Source organism: Podarcis erhardii, assembly GCF_964252035.2.
Source record: "Podarcis erhardii genome assembly, chromosome: 4".
Lineage (NCBI taxonomy): Eukaryota > Metazoa > Chordata > Lepidosauria > Squamata > Lacertidae > Podarcis > Podarcis erhardii.
This window is the reverse complement of record NC_138508.1, coordinates 9,558,116-9,576,728: the sequence shown is the minus strand read 5'-3', so window position 1 is coordinate 9,576,728 and position 18,613 is coordinate 9,558,116. Positions and strand designations below refer to the sequence as shown.

The 18,613-nt window shown below is 44.6% G+C and overlaps 1 protein-coding gene across 1 annotated transcript in view; it reads right to left on the bottom strand.

The window, feature by feature from the left end:
* Positions 1 to 18,613, bottom strand: part of UVRAG (UV radiation resistance associated) — an 86,817-nt gene that overhangs the window by 20,966 nt on the left and 47,238 nt on the right. Inside the window, exons 9-12 of the mRNA XM_081860380.1 lie at positions 18,250 to 18,334; positions 15,462 to 15,549; positions 14,711 to 14,771; positions 11,852 to 12,017 (exon numbers count right to left, since the gene is read on the bottom strand). Of these exons, the coding sequence (XP_081716506.1) occupies positions 11,852 to 12,017; positions 14,711 to 14,771; positions 15,462 to 15,549; positions 18,250 to 18,334 (400 nt within the window). The remainder of the gene's footprint in view (positions 1 to 11,851; positions 12,018 to 14,710; positions 14,772 to 15,461; positions 15,550 to 18,249; positions 18,335 to 18,613) is intronic.

Sequence of the window (18,613 nt, the reverse complement as noted above, 5' to 3'; positions counted from 1 at the left end):
TTGTTAAGTTTTTTAAAAAAATCCTTTTAGTTTCTCTATTTTAGCGACCCTCCGCACTTCATCAAACACGTGAGGGGAAAACCAGTGAATTTAAGAATATCGGCTTTAATTATCTGCACAATCGGAATGAATTTCAGGAACCAAATAGTCGTGTTGAAAAATACGCCTTTCGAGCCATCTGGTCCCTAAATGGCAACTAGGCATTCTGTTCTGGCAACTGGAACCCTGGATTAAGGAGCCATTTGGCACCCAGGTTTTATATCTGAGTTTCTAACATTGGTGGGAGCTGAATGACAACACAAAGGAAGATAATGTTCCAATGCTATCTATCTATCTATCTATCTATCTATCTATCTATCTATCTATCTACACACACAAAACCCCACTACTGATTCCTTCTCTTGGTTAATTTCTTTAAAAAAGCCCACTATGGTGGGCAAGCATGCGACTCTCCTATCTCTCATCCCTTCCCATGATTATGGTACAACCCAATACCAAATTCTTGAACCGTTATCAAGTGTCAAAACTTCGGCAATAGACAATATCTCAGCTGAAGCCTCCAGCCGCTGGGATCACATGCGAAGCAGAAGCGGTGAGCCAATTTCCTAACAACTTGCTTCCCCTTAAAAAGCGATGTGTTTTGTCCAGGAGCGTTCTCAAGCTCCAAATATTAAAAACAGAAGATCTAAAAAGCTTACTTCACCTGAGAAATATTCAGTGAAGTCAACGGGACTAGGCTGGCTCATTTTTTCTCCTCCTTCTCGTGGATTATTACTTTGTGGATAATAGCATTGTCCTGGCAGCGTAGCGATTCATTAACTATAAGCTCGGTATTTCTTAGCTCAGTGTTAACAGAAATGTAGGAGGATTCCTTAACAGTTTAGCATAGCAGCAGAAATTAACTAAGAACATCCTGCAATCTTTCTTTTTTAAGCCGCCACACTTTTAAAGCCAAGAATGACTACAAAAGGATACCTTTGGTACAATCCATCTCCTGTTAACTAAGCTCACTTCTCCTATCCCAGGTTGTTTTTTTTTATGCTGACCTTAGACAAGCACTTCCCAAATCACACCCTCATTTCATTTCATAGCCACATGATGTTATTGGGCTAATCTCGACCTGTTCAGCATCACGGGACAGCTTCAATATTTGAAAAGGCTGTAATGAGTCTCCACAGGCCTCTTAGGTCACTCAGATGTTAACTGTTAAAGTGAAGCTAAAAAGGATCTAGGTGCTATTTTTTTAAAACAAAAACAAAAAACACCCTTTCAGATACAAAGGTTTGCTCTTCCAGGTTCTCAAGCCTAAACATCTTTATTGCCAAGTTCTGTGATTTATGAACTTCTTTGTGTTCAGAGAGATCAATCTCATATGTACCAATAAGTTGGTGACTGGTTTTTCATATGTCCATGTATAGCCACCTGCCTTTAATCCAAACTATTTTTTTTAAGCTTAAGGAAATGATTGATTTTTAACTGTACCCACCTGTTTCTAATCTGACATGAAAAACATGTGGTTTAGATCCTGATTTTCCTCTAATCAGACTTTTTGCTTGCATTTCAAACTGAATTGAAGAAACCCCAGTAAGGAGCTGCAAATATACACACACACACACACACACACAAAACCGAGGGGTGGAATGGCTGAAAATGTAATGTTTCCAGTCACATCTTGAAAAGAAAGCTTCAGCAACTGAAGCCCTGTGCACTCAAAGAAGGGATTACATTCCAATTCACGGTAAGAGCTGCCAGGTGAAAATGGTTAGACTGAGCTTTTCTAGGGTGCCTCCTCAACCTGAGGTATTTGGGATTCAGTAAAGTGCAAAGACTGGGTAGTCTCATGGCTAGCAATTCATCCCTCTGCAAGTGGAAAAAGGTACACGTTAGTAGCAAGTTTCCTTGCCTGTCTCCCAGCTGTAGCCCCATGAGTTATATATCTGCAACATCTACTGTGCTTCAGGAAAACAAGTACAGTGGTACCTCGTGTTACGGACGGGATCCATTCCAGAGGCCCGTCCGTAACGTGAAATGCCTGCAACTCAAAGTGCTGTGTCTGCGCAGGCACACAGCGCGATTTGGAGTTTCTGTGCATGCGCGAAGTGCGATTTAGCGCTTCTGCGCATGCGCTGAGACCTGGAAGTAACCCATTCCGCTACTTCCGGGTTGCCGCGGGACGTAACGCGGAAAGACGCAACACGAGGTATGACTGTAGTTTGCTTTTGACACCCAACTGGCTAACGGGGGGGGGGGGGGGAGGAAGGGAGGAAGAAACGCAGGAGATTGTTCCTGTTCTAGCAAGTGCCACCAGGCACCATAATTTATCTGTGTCATTTTGGGCTGGCTCCTCCTGTTCTGCCTGGTGAGTCTTCCTGCCTTTTCTCTTTCTCATCCTCAAATGGGTCCATGTATCTGGCTGTTAACTAGAAGGCTGGTGGTTTGAGCCCACTCAGGGAAGGCTGTGGGCAGGATTCCTGAATGGCAGGGGGTCAGACTAGATGACCCTCAAGGTCCCTTCCAACTCTGATTTGAACTTCCCACTAGGGGTTTAAAATTTATTCCCTTCCTTACCTAACACTTAAAGAACTTAAAGAGCTCCCCAAAATTATCAAAGTGTTCCATATCAGACCTGCATAGCAATTTTTTTCCCCAGCTGCAAAATATATAGTTTTAAAAAGCTGGGAAGGGAAAACCTTACCCAAAGCAGATTTAGAGCTGGGTGAACTGGAAGCAATTGAACTTCACTGCACCAAACACTACCAAGTCATTATTTAGTAATTTTGCACTTGTAAAATGCTTTGCAGTCTGTAAAGTGGTACCTCGGGTTACATATGCTTCAGGTTACATACGCTTCAGGTTACATACGCTTCAGGTTACAGACTCCGCTAACCCATAAATAGTACCTCGGGTTAAGAACTTTGCTTCAGGATGAGAACAGAAATCGCGTTCTGCCAGTGGGAGGCCCCATTAGCTAAAGTGGTGCTTCAGGTTAAGAACAGTTTCAGGTTAAGAGCGGACCTCTGGAACAAATTAAGTACTTAACCTGAGGTACCACTGTATCTTGCTTGTCTCGTGCTGGTCTCCATTATACAGGTAGAAATCTAGAGCTGAAACTTGTGACCTACCCCAAGGCCACAAAGCAAGCTCACAAAATAGGTAGGACAAATCCAGCCTCAACAGCTACTCTTCAGTGACTAGAATGTGGGCAACTTGTAGTCCTCTAGACTCCCATCAGCTCCAGCTAGCAAGGTCACCGGCAAGGGATGATTGTTCATTCTCACCCTAGACTACAGAGTATTTTAGAGCAGCTGCTTTAAGTAATTCTAGCTTGAAAACTGGATGTGGAGCCTCCTTTCTGGCCCTCTAGCCCCAAAACTGTTGCACCACAGCCAAAATCATGCTCAATCCACATCTATCTATAACAAGTCAACTTAGTTGTGGGTCATTATTCACATATCAGCATATTGCCCAGGCATGCAGTCTGCAACTAGGTGGCTAGCTTGAATGGCAAAGGCAAAGCAATCCTTTTGAGTTACAGATAGGTAGCCGTGTTGGTCTGCCATAGTCAAAACAAAACAAATTAAATAAAACAAATTAAGGTGCTACTGGAAGGAATTTGTTTTGTTTCAATCCTTTTGACTTCCTCTAAAAACAGTGCCTTCCACTTAAATTTAAAAACTGTTCTTCATAAGATGTCATAGTATTCGTAAGCTGCAGCACTAGTTAATACCCCTGCAGCAAAAGGGAGCCAGCCCTCAACTCTAACTGAGAAGCCAACAGTTCAGGAATACTCACTAGCACACGCTCGAATTATACCAATTAGAATGGGCGAATTCTGGGGCCTCGGCCAATTGACCTAATTACCCATGCAGCTTGGGAAAGCCTGGGCTCATTTCAAGTCTACAAGAGACCGGATATAGTTGAAATACCTAATCCCTGAAAGGTCACGAGGGTTAAAACTACTTAAGTGCGAAATTTGGACTCACTTGAAAATTGCTATAATTCCTGATTAGTAGTATTGATACTGTGAGTGATTGCTTAGATTATGGAAGAATTTTACAAACTAGGGTTAAGTAGGCCACAGTCACGTTATTTTTTGTTTGATATATTATATGTGCCCTTGAGCATCGTCTGCTGGAGGCGTATTATTTTACACACGCTCCCCACCCCCTGAGATTTCAGAACTACTGAAAGAATACTTCCATTACCATAGCAGAGTTAAAGTGTATTATTATTTTAATACATAATAAAAATATTAAGCAGAAGACTTAGGTTTCCGTAACATTTTCCAGAGCTGACTCAAGTAACTTGAAGCTACTTGTACTCAGAATAAACTCCATCAGCAATTCCCCTTCTACTATGGAGATGTGTGCCCTGGTGCTCTCATGATGCATCAGATCAATGGGTAGTGTTAAGGAAAAAAATCTAGGTGCAAGGCTGCTCAGTCCCCCAGCTGGTCGGGCAGAGCCCGCGGGTCCCTGCGGAATAAAGGAAGGAGTCCAGTCAACTGGAGCAAATAGCTGTAGACCAAAGTTTATTGCGCAATAGGTTCAAAGAGCAAATTTGAACCCCGAGGATGGGGTGACAAAGACTTTTAAAACTTTCCCGCCATATCCCAGAATACAGTTCATACAGCATCATTGCTACATCACTGACATGTCACAAAAGGGGAGGGGTTAACCTTGGCAAACATGCCCAGACAAATCCTTGGTACAAGATTAGCATAAGCAGACATGGCAGGGCAAGACTCAGGTATAAGATTTGCATAGACAAGTACCCACCACCCAAAAGTACAATAGAAGTTCTTTTGCATGTACTCACTCTGGAAGAATGGCAGATGAAGATGATGGAGTATATGGGATTGGCAGAAATGACTGGCAGAATTCGAGACCAGGGAAAAGAGTCGGCGGAAGAAGATTGGAAGAAGTTTAAAGACTATTTGCAGAAATATTGTAAAATTAATGAAATGTTAGAATGATGTTGGACAGAAATTAAGTGGTTTCCAGCTGTAATGCTTTAAGAGATAAGGAAATTAAGGTTCTGAAATAAGCAAAAACTAATGGTGAGGATTTGCTGAATTTATAATTTGAATTGGAATATAAGAAAGGGAGGTATGAGGAGGTCCGGAAAATAAGTTAAAAGAAAATAGGTAAAGGGAAATTTTATGTGTTTTTAGTTGTTTTTATATATTTTTTCTTGCATTTTTGTGTTTTTTGTTGTTGTTCTATAATGTATTATTCTGGAAAATTTCAATAAATATCTTATAAAAAAAAGAAAGAAGTTCCTTTGCATGTCTGGAGCCTGAGACGAGTCAGGTGATGAGATTTGGCTTCCTTTGGCTAACAATGAGCCCAGCAATTGTCACCTCTGGGAACTTCCTGGAGTCCTTTTTCAAGGGGAAAATAGCTTTGGAATGGAGGAAACTGGGAAAGGAGATGATTTTATATTATTTTTAAAGCTAGGTGACTTCCCTGAGCTGTCAAGTTGAAAGTATACATTCAGGCATAATATTTGTAATATTTAACTTTAAAGATGTGCCCCCCCCCGGTAATTTCCGTAACAGTTGGAAAGGTAGTCGGACACATGAGTGTTCAGTCACCTAAACCAACACATGCATCTGTTCCTAGATGCCAATCATGGCGCCGCACACTGTGTTTCCAAACACGGAAATAAAAATTGGTTCTAAAAAAAAAATGTAACGTACGAAGCAAACCAGAGAAGTGTCTTGTGAAATAGGTGCTATATGGGTGACAGAGACAGAAGGCAGGAATAGTCAAGCTAGGGTTTGCCTCCGCACACTGGAGATGAAGCAACGTGAGACTAGAAGATATGGACAGAGATCCTCACAGAAGAAAAAGTTCAGTCCCAGAATGAGAAACACTAGAAAAGAATGAAGAATCACCACAATGCACATCTACCTCTCAGACTAGGAAAGGTTTTATGAAGTCTGAAACTAGAACAAGGAGAATCTTAAGTTACTCAGATGTATTTATGCCACATATTACCGTACTGGCTCGAATATAAGCCACACTTTTTCCAAATTCTGACCATGAAGAGTTAAAGTGCGGCTTAAATTTGCAACCTTACAAAAATTGGCTTTCACGATATCGCTGTAGGATTTTCTTCTACACCTGCCATTTACGGGTGTGAATGCCTGCAGAATTTTAAGGGAGCGGCTTTTATTCAGGTATTGTCTTTTTTTCTCTCCCCCCCCCCTTTGAATTTTAAAGGTATGGCTTATTTGTGGGTGCGGCTTATATTCAGGCCAATATGGTACATGTTAGTCCACTATAATACTGCCCCTGGGCAATCTATTTGTCATCTGATTATTCCTGGCAGCTTAGATGAGATGTTTTGCATCATACCTGAGGACGGGTAACTCCTCACTCTTTTGGTTGGAAAATAAATCTGATGGACTGGATAGCCACTGGACACCACTCAGCTTGGAGGCCAGAGTGGCAGAGACCTCCTTAGACTGGGAAGTGAATTGGCTGTGACACATGTTCTGTAAAGGAAGCGTCCCCTAGAGATTCATAATGCTCCATCTTGTGCCTTCAGAGCCATATCCCCTTGCGTTCCAAGAGAACAGAGTACTACAACCAACAATGCAGATTCTGTTGCGGAGAGAGGATCTTTTGCAATCCCTTGCTTGTGCCATTGCATCCTGCCACATCGTCGAACTTTAACACAGGAGGGACTAACTTGTAGTCTTACAGATATGTGGGGTAACCAGCCTCATATAACCAACATGCTTAAGTCTAATTAATGCATGAAGGGGTTAATAACACAGAGTAAGCTGTCCTTGCCAAGCTTAGCTAGGTCACTCTTCATCAGCATGAGGGGAAGATAATCAAGCCTATTGTTGTACCTTTGCCTATCTGAGCAGCTCAGCAAGTGAAGAGGTTTTGAGCTGGTTAGTGCGGCTCAGACCACATGGCTCTTATAAGCCGTCCTTGTGTTCCTATACCAATAATTTAGGAGCTTTCACCATTATAACTAAGCCAAGTTTTACTATCTGTGTTTTCTGACTGACGAATGGAAAAGCACATGAACCTGACCTTTGAAGAGTTTACAAGTAAACCAGTTTTTAACTTACCAAACAGGTGGTCTTTTTCTATACTAGGGGAAGAGGGAAACTTTAATTGGAACTCTGAAGCACATATTTTAAAAGCCTATATTTCCACACTTTACTTTGCTGCATATTTTGTGATTTTACATCTCTGCTAGGGTTCTCTCACCTAAGAGTATTTGCCCCAAACCTGGATCTTGACATCCAGGGAATTATCTTTTCATGATACCATTTTTTTTCCTGGCCAACCAACAAGATGTTGCTAGAATCCAACCCCCATCAGCCTGAACCAGCATGACCAATGGTCAGAGGCAATGGGAATTGTATTCCAGAAACATCTGGAGAGTTAAAGTTGAGCTACCCCCCCATTTTAACCCAATGCAAACAATGTGCATATGCACCAAATTCCACTTCTAGCTCATTTTTTGTTGTTTAGTTTTTTGTTTTGCCAGTACAAAAACAAAGTAGTTTTTTGTTTTGCCAGTACAAAAACAAAGTAGGTTGTAGACAAGCTGAGACAAAAATTCAGCTGTGGAAAAGACGCCCAATCAACTAGCAGCAAGGGTGTAGTCTTAAGTAAATTTCCTAGAGTTTATGAGGGGCCGTTAACAAGGAAATATAGTAAATATATATATGTGTAAAGTACTTGATGAAAATGACTCCCCCCCTCCCCGAGGCACATAGTGGGCCATGAACATGGAGAGGCTGAGAAATTTATGAAAGAAATTAGCCTTGTAATATTACATCAACAGACATGCAATATAAAAATGGAAGCCAGGCTTGCAGCTAACTTTATCATGAATTGCCCATTAAGGAATCTTAAACTTCTGCATATGATCTGAGAGGGCTGTACAGCAACCAGTAGCACACAATAATTCATACCATATTCCATCTCTAGAAGTTACAGAGATTTGCAAGCAACAGACCCCAAGTATAGTCTCTCACTCGCTTTATTGCCCAACCTTGCTAAAGTGCCATCAGAGCTTTCAGCCCAAACATTCTGCTTTAAAGACGGCCACCAAGCTGCTCTCTAGAGTAGAGTGGCTGCTCTTGACCAGAGCCATAGCTGTCAACTTACAGATTTGAAAATAAGGGACCAGCAGCCTCGAAAATAAGGGATCAGCAGCCAAAATAAGAGATTTTGCTTAGCTTATACAGAAATCTGGCACTGATGGAGCCAGGCTGCTTTTGCTGCGACTGACTGTGTTTTGCAGGGGGTTGGACTAGATGATCCTAAGGGTCTACAACTCCGACCAAAGAAGAGTGGCAGACAAAACTGATGAACGACGTCGAGATGTCAAAGCTTACAGGCAGAATTAGAAACCAGGAAGAGGACCTCTTTAATAAAGAATGGGGAAAGTTTATAATTTAGTTGAAAAGCTATTGTAAAGAGTTACATACATTGGTAGGATTGACAGAAAACTTGTAGTAAAAATTTGAACCATGGATGGACAAATGATTTATAAAAACAGAGTTATGAAAGGGATGCAGAGTGGGAAATCACTACATTAAGATGCTGCACTGGTTGGAGGGTAGCACGTTGGGGCCGCCGTTGTCCTGGCGCCAGGAGTTCCATTGGCCCTTCCCTGCCCAAAAGAAAGGGAGGGAGAGAGACTCTCACCCACGCCACCCGCCAGCACGGCATGAGGCGGTTGCAGCGCCACGGCGGCCGCTGAAGCGCCACCCTTCTGCGTCCCTCCCCATCCCCTCCCCTTCCTCTTCCCTCAGGCCACCTCCTCAGCCGCTGGCGCCACCGCTGCCACCTCCGGCTTCCCCTGGCAGCGCTGAGGAAGTCTCGCGCGAGAGGGGCTGCCCGCCTGCCGCCACCCGTCTCCTCACAACGCGCCCCTGAGGGGGGAAAGGCAGAGCGGAAATGCGGCAGCTCATGCACGTGCTCTCTCGAGGCGGAGGACCCCAAGCCACTGCTTCCCTCCCGAGCCGGGCGAGCGTGAAACCCGGGAAATTTAAGGGACATCATCAATCCGGGACAGCAGCGGGAAACGACGCTGGGATAAGGGAGTTTCCCGCCAAATAAGGGGCAGTTGACAGCTATGGCCAGAACGTGGGAGGGTCTGGAAGGTTTTCCTTTGATGTTTTTAACCATGCTGGCCAAGGCACTGCTCAGCCTTTGCCCACCAAACCTGAACAACACCAAGCTTGCTATTCACACGATGACATTCTGCTGCCATGTGTGGCTGGTATTCAAGACAAGCATCTGATAGACCTTATCGATTCTCTTGATGCCATTTTTCATTCCTAACTTTCCACGGTGCAGTAACATCATGCTGCAACATGGACTGGGCTCGAGATAAACACAAGGCCAGTCATCACAGTATGCTGCTCAGCTAAGAGCTCAGGTTAGTAACATATAACAGGGAAGGTAGCAACTTTTCCAGATAACGTGCATTGCATTTCTCCACTCGCTTCAGGCCATCAAGATCTACCCTAATGAGACATATGGTTAATCACTCTGGGATACGGGGTTCTGGCCTGGGTAGGCCTTCGGTCTGAACCAGAAAGGCTCTTAGGCTCTTAAAACAGGGATAGTCAATGTGATGCCCTCCAGATCTTGTTGGACTCCAACTCCCATGAGACCCTGTCTGCAAGGTCAATGGTGATGGATGATGGGAGTTTCAGTCCAAAAACATCAGGAGGGCTACTCTATCTTCAAACACAAGACTAGCATAGAGCTCCAAAGATTCCCTCTTGGAAAACTCAGTGCATGCATTTCTCCCAAACTCCAGGATCACCCTGGAGGTTAAGGACCCCTGGACGGTTAAGTCCAGTCAAAGGCGACTATGGGGTTGCAGCGCTTATCTCGCTATCAGGCCAAGGGAGCCAGCGTTTGTCCACAGACAGCTTTCTGGGTCATGTGGCCAGCAGGATTAAACCTCTTCTGGCGCAACAGAACCCTGTGACGGAAGTTAGAGCGCACGGAAACGCCGTTTACCTTCCCATCGCAGCGGTACCTATTTATCTACTCGCACTGGTGTGCTTTTGCACTGCTAGGTTGGCAGGAGCTGGGACAGAGCAACAGGAGCTCACCCCATTACAGGGATTCGAACTGCCCAAGAGGCTCAGTGGTGTAGACCATAGCGCCACCCACGTCCCTTATCACCCTATTAAGGTGTTTCCCACCAGGAAAGTTGACTGGAAACCCTAGGAATTTTTCCTTCTTCTGTGGTGTGTATTTGTTTTCTCTGATGCATCTCCAGTCCATTGGAGGCTAGAGGAAGGCGGGTGATCCCAGTTGACGGGGTGTAAGTTGTGAGGAAAGAATGACCTTGCCTTGGCTCACACGCTTGACTTTAGCCTTCACTATAAGTATGTGGTTAAAGGGGAAATCCAACAATTCTAAGGGGGAAAATATTTAGCATGACTGCCAATAAGCAGCAAAATGATACTTGCTCTGCTCAACAGTACACAAAGCACTTTAACGGAGGGTGAGGCAATCCTGCAAATCAGCCTGGTGGTGGTGAGTGCTATTTTATGAAAATGAAGCATTTTGCTAAAAGCACACCAAAAACACTTTTGCTCTTTATAGTGCTGCATCAGTGATTTATGAAACATAAGTAGAAGCGACTGAAACCTTTCTAGAAAGGTTTATTGGAAGTGACTTTTTCTAAAATCATCTCCACCCCCCCACCCTGTGCCTTCCTATCCTTTCTCGACAACACATACAACCTCTGATCTTACGCTCTCCCGCAGAAAGCTAACTCCGGAGGAGTTTGAATGTTTGCAAACATTCCGCCAGGCAGAAAATAGGTTGAACCTTGGGTCCACACACAATCTGGCCATTTTAGACATGGGATTTAAAGTATTTTAGAGACTGCAGTTGCCTTCAGTAATATGATTATATAATAAACATAATGTAATATAATAAACAGTTTTACTGATTCATTCTTTGTGTTCAATAGATTTTAAAAGACTGTTTAAAAGGTAAAGGACCCCTGACAGCTAAGTCCCGTCGCAGACGACTCTGGGGTTGCAGAACTCATCTCGCTTTACAGGCCAAGGGAGCCGGCGTTTGCCCGCAGACAGTTTTTCTGGGTCATGTGGCCAGCAGGTCTAAGCCACTTCTGGCGAACCAGAACAGCGCACAGAAATGCCGTTTACCTTCCCGCCGGAGCGGTACCTATTTACCTACTTGCATTTTTGGCGTGCTTTCGAACTGCTAAGTTGGCAGGAGCTGGGACCGAGAAATGGGAGCTCACCCAGTCGCCGGGGATTCGAACCGCCGACCTTCTGATTGGCAAGCCCAAGAGGTTCAGTGGTTTAGACAACAGCGCCACCCGTTTGGCAAATAGTTAATATCACATTTGTAACCCTGTTCTTCCTCTGAGAATCCCATGGCAGCATTCCTGGGACTATCATGTTGTGTCCTCATGAGAGCATTGGGAATGGAACGGAACCCAGAATCTGTCCAGTCCAAAGACAACAGAAACATTCTTCACAGTTGAGCAGGCTGGAGCAAGCCAGGTTAGATGTTCCTTGAATGCACTCTAAGCGGCTCAAATGTTGAAGAGAAACATGTATGTAAGGAAATGGCTTGAATTTACGTTTGAGGGAAACACTGTTTGAAACAGCCAGCTCTGCCAAGTCTGGGTGCTAATGTTATTTGGTCCCAACATCTCATGGGAGATAAGAGAACAAAACAAGATGTCAGCCACAACTTTGGAGGGATTTTATGAAGTGCATTGGATTGTGTGTGAAAAATAAGTTACTCTGACCAAGATTTGACAGCCCCCACCACAAAAAAACAAAACAAAAATAAAATACACTTACTCTCTCTCTTTCTCGGTCAGTTTATCGTTAATATTATCTTTGATTGCAGACCTGGAGCCCTTGTGAATTATTGGATACCTGAGTGGCACTTGCAGGAAGAAGGAAATCATGGAGACCAGATGAGCAGTGTAGCCCAAAGCGACAGCATTGCTGCCATCATCCTTTGCTGTAAAGGAGAGCAAGCACACAGTTCAGAGTCACTTCACCCTATTTAGGTCCAAACGGCAGCTCATTGCCATGTTTTGAATTGGCTATTTCTTACTGCACAAAGCTCTTCAACTCTGTTGTGTGTTTTTTTTAAATGGGTCGCAGCAATTAACACTGCAGGAAAAAAAAATGAGCTGATAGACATGGGGCTGGACTGAATGATCCTTGGGGATTCCTTCCATTTCAATGATTCTATGGGGAGGGGTCAACCCTATGGAGGGTTGTGTTGTTGCCCGGACCCTCCTAGCCACCTCTCGATTCTTTGCCAGGGATGATCACACCCAACCTCTTCTGATACCGTATTTTCCGACACATCTAATAATAATAATAATAATAATAATAATAAAATTTTATTTATACCCCACCCCACCCTCCCCTGCCAGAGCCGGGCTCAGGGTGGCTAACACCAGTAAAATTACAGTAAAAACATAATGGGGGGGGACCCCAATTTAAAATACAGGTTAAAATGCAATTTAAAATGCAGCCCCATTTTAAAAGTAGCCCATAGATCAAAACCGTAAGGGGAGGGAAACATAAGGGTCAGACTGAGTCCAAACCAAAGGCCAGGCGGAACAGCTCTGTCTTGCAGGCCCTGCGGAAAGATGTCAAGTCCCGCAGGGCCCTAGTCTCTTGTGACAGAGCGTTCCACCGAGTCGGGGCCAGTACTGAAAAGGCCCTGGCCCTAGTTGAGACCAGCCTAACCACCTTGTGACTTGGGGCCTCCAAAGTGTTGTCATTTGTGGACCTTAAGGTCCTCTGCGGGGCATACCAGGAGAGGCGGTCCCGTAGGTACGTGGGGCCTAGACCGCATCTGTCACCAACTGGAGGTTTCCCCCACTTCCTACCTAACCGACTCTTCCCCACCAGCTTGAAGCCCTCACTCTCACCTTAACCCTTATGTCCGAACTCCTCTGTGGGAGAGAAGAGACTACCCCTTTCAGCCCACACTTAAGAATCCACCTTTCCTGAGAGAATATCTCCTGCTCTCCCACTCCTTCCCATTAGGGCACATGAGCTAACTATCCTGGCTTACAGATGTTCTCATCTCCTATGCATTTGGTTTTTAAAAAGAGGTTCTGCTTTCCCATTTTTTTTAGGCTTTCTGAGAATCAGTCACACCCGGCTTCCATGAACTCATGCCAAGCTTTTGGTAAGCGGAGACAAGACATCCAAACTCAGGGGGGTGGGGGGGTAGAGAGATTGCTCCCTTTATATAAAATGGGGGAGGGGAAAAACATGTATTTCATTACAGCAAACTATTTCGGTGTCACGGATTAACCCCATCTTCTCCTGCCTGAATTTAAATTTCCACAACCTGTCTGGCGTTAAACTTCCAGGAAATCATACGAAAGTCACTCTTTTCAATGCAACCTGCCAATTTCGTTTCACCACATTCAATTTTCAGCTATGCCGTGGGGGGCGGCTCACCTAATTCTATGTGACAAGTTTGCTGAGAACTGTAATCACTTCACGGGCACTAGCAAGCTGTGACAACCTAAAAAATGGGCTGTTAAAAAGTTCTCGACACAAGGGGAGCCATTGGACAGGATTGTAAAAGAGCAAGGAATAGTATTTATTTACGAAGATTTTAAATTGGTGCATAAGATACCCCCTGATTAGACAGCTACATCTGGGTGCACATTAGCATTTAACTTTTATTAAGGTCAGAGAAGAGCCACATCACACGATGTTTGGTAGATGTTTGACACACCGCTAACTCAGAATTCAATCATCTAAACCTTGGGTAGGCAAACTAAGGCTCGGAGGCCGGATCCGACCCAATCACCTTCTCTATCCGGCCCACAGATGGTCCAGGAATCAGCATGTTTTTACACAAGTAGAATGTGTCATTTTATTTAAAATGCATCTCTGGGTTATTTGTGGGGCATAGGAATTCATTCTCCCCCCCCAAAAAAAAATAGTCCGGACCCCCACAAGATCTGAGGAACAGTGGACCAGCCAAAAAAGTTTGCTGACCCCTGATCTAAACTGATGCTCAATCTATACCGTGGATAAGAAAAATGACTTCTATGTGACAAGGGGGAGAGGTTTTAGGGGGGAAATCACTACTATTCTTTCTTTTGCAATGTAATGAAGGTTCATATGGAAATCTGGGCTAGTAAGAAATGCTACCAAGTAGCAACAATGATGGGCTTGCAAAATAGGGCAAACTACTGCAAGAAATCAAAGTGAGTCACTATTTACTGTATTTTTTGCTCTATAAGACGTACCAGGCCACAAGACGCACCTAGTTTTTGGAAGAGGAAAACAAGAAAAAAAATATTCTGAATCTCAGAAGCCAGAACAGCAAGAGGGATCGCTGCGCAGTGAAAGCAGCAATCCCTCTTGCTGTTCTGGCTTCTGGGATAGCCGCGCAGCCTGCATTCGCTCCATAAGACGCACACACATTTCCCCTTACTTTTTAGGAGGGAAAAAGTGAGTCTTATAGAGCAAAAAATACGGTAAATTTGTTTTCTTAAAATATGGGTACCCATCATGGAGCTGTTAGGAACATTCGTTTGAAAACTGTCTCCTGAGAAACAATGGAATCACACACACCCCCCAACTGAAATTTGCTGTCTGGGTTTCTCTGCTGGCGTGCCTGCACAGGGCAATTAGGTATCAAAAGCAAGCAGGTAAATAGCCAATTACCTTGAAAGTCTTCAGAATTGGGCAACTTGACTCCACAAATAAAATAATCCTTTTGATCATTCTGTGGATTTAATAGCAGAAAGTGAGGTTGGAAGGGTGCCCATGCGAGAATAAAAAACCCGAATTGTAAACAACAGAATCAAAATCTGAGCATGTAATGGAAGCAGGCAGGTCTTCGAATATGTGCCATGAACGTTTAGTGGGAAAGCGAGTCAGAAGAAATCAAAAGCCACGTTTCACTTTAGCATTCCTGATTTGACAGCAGCCTGCACCGCTCTGCATTTTGCTTGCTGCCTTCATTACTTATATCGATGGCCCCATAAACACGCTCCTGGCCTAAAGGTATTCTTTGCTTCTGAGAACTGAAGGTGGGCCTACAGGAGAATCCTAGTGCAGAATATTTTAAAGGACCTATCCTATGTCCCCAGAGTCACTCAACAGGGGGTGATTGCTACACCGTGCCATACCCTTAACAGAGGGATCATTGATCTCAGGATCCTCAGTGCATCTGCTTCAGCAGGCGCAGTTCCCCAGTGCATTGAGCACAGTTCTGTTCCAGCCCTGTGATCAAAGTTCTTTTTATCTGGAGATGGTGGAGGCCGAAGCTGGAGCCTTGCACATGCTATAGGTAGGGGCCTATCTATAGGAGACTACAATATCTTTGGTTTGACATGCCGACGGTTCCACAATTGAATGTGGTATCCCGACTACAGCTTCCGAAGCTGGTGTTACTGGAGAATGCGAAACTCACCAGATCAATAGGGTAAATATAGGAAAGCTCTGAAAGTAATTGCCTGCATCTGATGGTCAGCTGTGCATTGGTCTTCAAGAATTGCTCTCTGATGAAAAAGACAAAAATTGAATGAATACCTGAAGGGTCAACACACACTGCTCCCAATGCCTCACAGTAGTTTTAATTATGTTTAACATTCACAGTACTGCCAGATTATAGTGCAATATATACACGACTAAAAAGGAGAGCCACCTTTAATAAAAGTGTAAGATACATTGGCACAATTAAGAGAAAAATGACCGGTGTTTGTTTCAGCAACGCCTCCAGCTGAAATGAAATCCCCTTCCTTTGTATCTACTTTCTCCTAGACAAGAGGAGGCAGAGGAACTAATTGCTGCTGAAAGCTCACACAACCAGGGGTGTGGTATGTGTTTTTTCTGAGTGAATGAGCTTGCAGCAGTGTCACCCATTGGGACCAGAGAATCATCTTAAGGCCACTAGACCGGGTGAGATCTCTGACTTAACAGGTTTGAGGACAGCAAACACATTGACTCTTCACAAGTTTCCCCCAGGGAGCGGACTTGCAGACAGAACTATAAAATCTAGAGGAGATTCCTGGTCGGTGGCAGCAACTGCTAGGTCCCTCTGTCAGTCATGAGAACTCGTCAGCAAGACACTTCTGTGTGTTTGTGTGTATGCACGAGACACATACCGTATTTTTCGCTCTATAAGACGCACATTTTCCCCTCCAAAAATTAAGGGGAAATGTGTGTGCGTCTTATGGCGCAAATGCAGGCTCCTTGGCTTCAGCGATAGCAACACGAAGCCTCTGAAGCACAGTGGGAGCGCTCTCGCCGTGCTCCGGGAGCTTCACGTTGCTTTCGCTTAAACCTGGAGAGCAAGAGGGGTTGGTGCGCACCGACCCCTTTCGCTCTCCAGGCTTTAAGGATAGCCGCCTGAAGCCTCTGGAGTGCGGTGGGAGCTCCCGCTGCACTCTGGAGGCTTCGGATTCCTTTCGCTGAAGCCTGGAGAGCAAGACTCTCCTGGCTTCTGCGAAAGGAACCCAAAGCCTCCGGAGTGCAGTGGGAACACCCGCCAAGCTCCAGAGGCTTCGGGTTCCTTAAACTGAAGGGTATGTGCCCCTTCAGCTAAGGCGCTGCGCCCCTTCAGCTAAGCGGGAGGAGAAATGGAAGGGGCTCCATTTCTCCTGCCGCTTCGCTGAAGGGGCGCTGCACAGAGAGGGGGAGAATTTTTTTTCTTGTTCTCCGCCTCTAAAACAAGGTGCGTCCTATGGTCGGGTGCGTCCTATAGAGTGAAAAATACGGTACATGGGCAAAGAAGAATTAGTGAATCTGTCAGCTCATTTGCTTCACCTCCTCCAATCACCATTCCAACTACTGAATCTGCAAAATGTCCAGTCTTTGGCCCCACAGCTCCCAATATGTAGTGTTATAACCAACAAGTACAAACTGAACAGGGTAATTTTCAACCCAGGATTCATGGGTACAGGTTTGGATTGACCATGGACAGCTCCTCAGGTGTGGGGTTTTGCTACTGCACTCCATCCTTTGAGACTTATCGAATCTGCGGAATTCCTGAATTCTCTGGGATAATGCTCCAGTTAGCGTGAAGAAAATGGCGGCGCTGTTATGGAAGCATTCCTCAGGTCTGTCAATCGTGATGCCTGCCTGCTCTCAATGGGGCAGTATTCCCCATGAAAGAGCAAGGACATTCCAAGTTATTACTGGAGGCCCAAAGAGCCTCCATGGCAAGGAATGTCTATGCCTAGCTACAATCTGTTCACTGCTAGTACTGGTGTGCATGGGACCCAATACTTGTGAAGAGCTGCTTTTCCAGTACAGTGGTGCCTCGCAAGACGAAATTAATCCGTTCCGTGAGGCTCTTCGTATAGCGGTTTTTTCATCTTGCGAAGCAAGCCCATTGACAGCTTAGCGGATTAGCGCTATTAGCGGTTTAGTGGCTTTTAGCGATCAGCTGTTAAGCGGCTTATCAGCGGATCAGCTGAAAAGCGGCTTAGCGGCTTAGGAAAAGGGGGGGAAAGGGGGGGAACGCAGGAACTCGAAAGACATTTTCGTCTTGCGAAGCAAGCCCATAGGGAAATTCGTTTTGCGAAGCGCCTCCAAAACGGAAAACCCTTTCGCCTAGCGGGTTTTCCGTCTTGCGAGGCGTTCGTCTTGCGGGGCACCACTGTACCTTGCAACCCACAGTTTCCTATCAGGGGGAGAGACCACACTTGCTGAAGTGGCCAGAAGGATGGTGACAAGAAACAGGGCATTCTCTGTGGTGGTGCCCCTTCCAGGAGAAGTCAAACACTCCCCCAGACTGCCGTATTCTGGCAGAATGTTAAACCCTTTTATTTGCCTAGGCCTTTGAGAGCTAGTTTTGCTGCTGCTATTTGCAGTGAAGGTACTATAGCGATAAATAACTACCTGACATTCAGAAGACATCTTAAGGCAGCCCTGTTCAGGGAAGTTTTTAATCTGTGATATTTTAATGTATTTCTGGTTTTTATGGAAGCTGCCCAGAGTGGCTGGGGAAACCCAGCCAGATGGGCGGGGTACAAATAATAAATTATTATTATTATTATTATTATTACTAGCAGCTGTTTTTTTAAAATGTTCTTTTCAGTAATGTTTGAACTCTTATTGTGTATAGCATTTTTATGTTGTTGGCTCCCTTTCGGACGGAAGGGCAGGGTAGAAATCCGACAAACGAAAGATAAGGTCAGCATTTCACTACTACAACCAATCCAACTACTACAACCAAAAAGACAAACTCCTTTTACCTCTTAGCGGTGCATTCTTTTCTCAACTCTTGCAAGGGTTCTTTGTCCAGTCGGAGCTTCTGATATTCTTCCTCAAACGCATTTCCTACCAGGGACATTTTTGGAAGAAAGTATCTGATTGGTTTTTGTGTGTTTCAGCACTAAATACTGGCAACAATCGCAACACTATTTTTGGAGTATTTACAAAGAAAGCAATACTATGAAATATGGTTTTAAGGAATGCCTCTTGTTGCCAGACACCTTAGAACCATCTCTATTACCACAAGTGTGAACCCATCTTTTGGAGAACACCTAAATGCATCACTAAGGAGCTAAAGCCAGGACATTATGCAAGCTTTTTGCTAGTTTCTGTGATCTCTCCTAA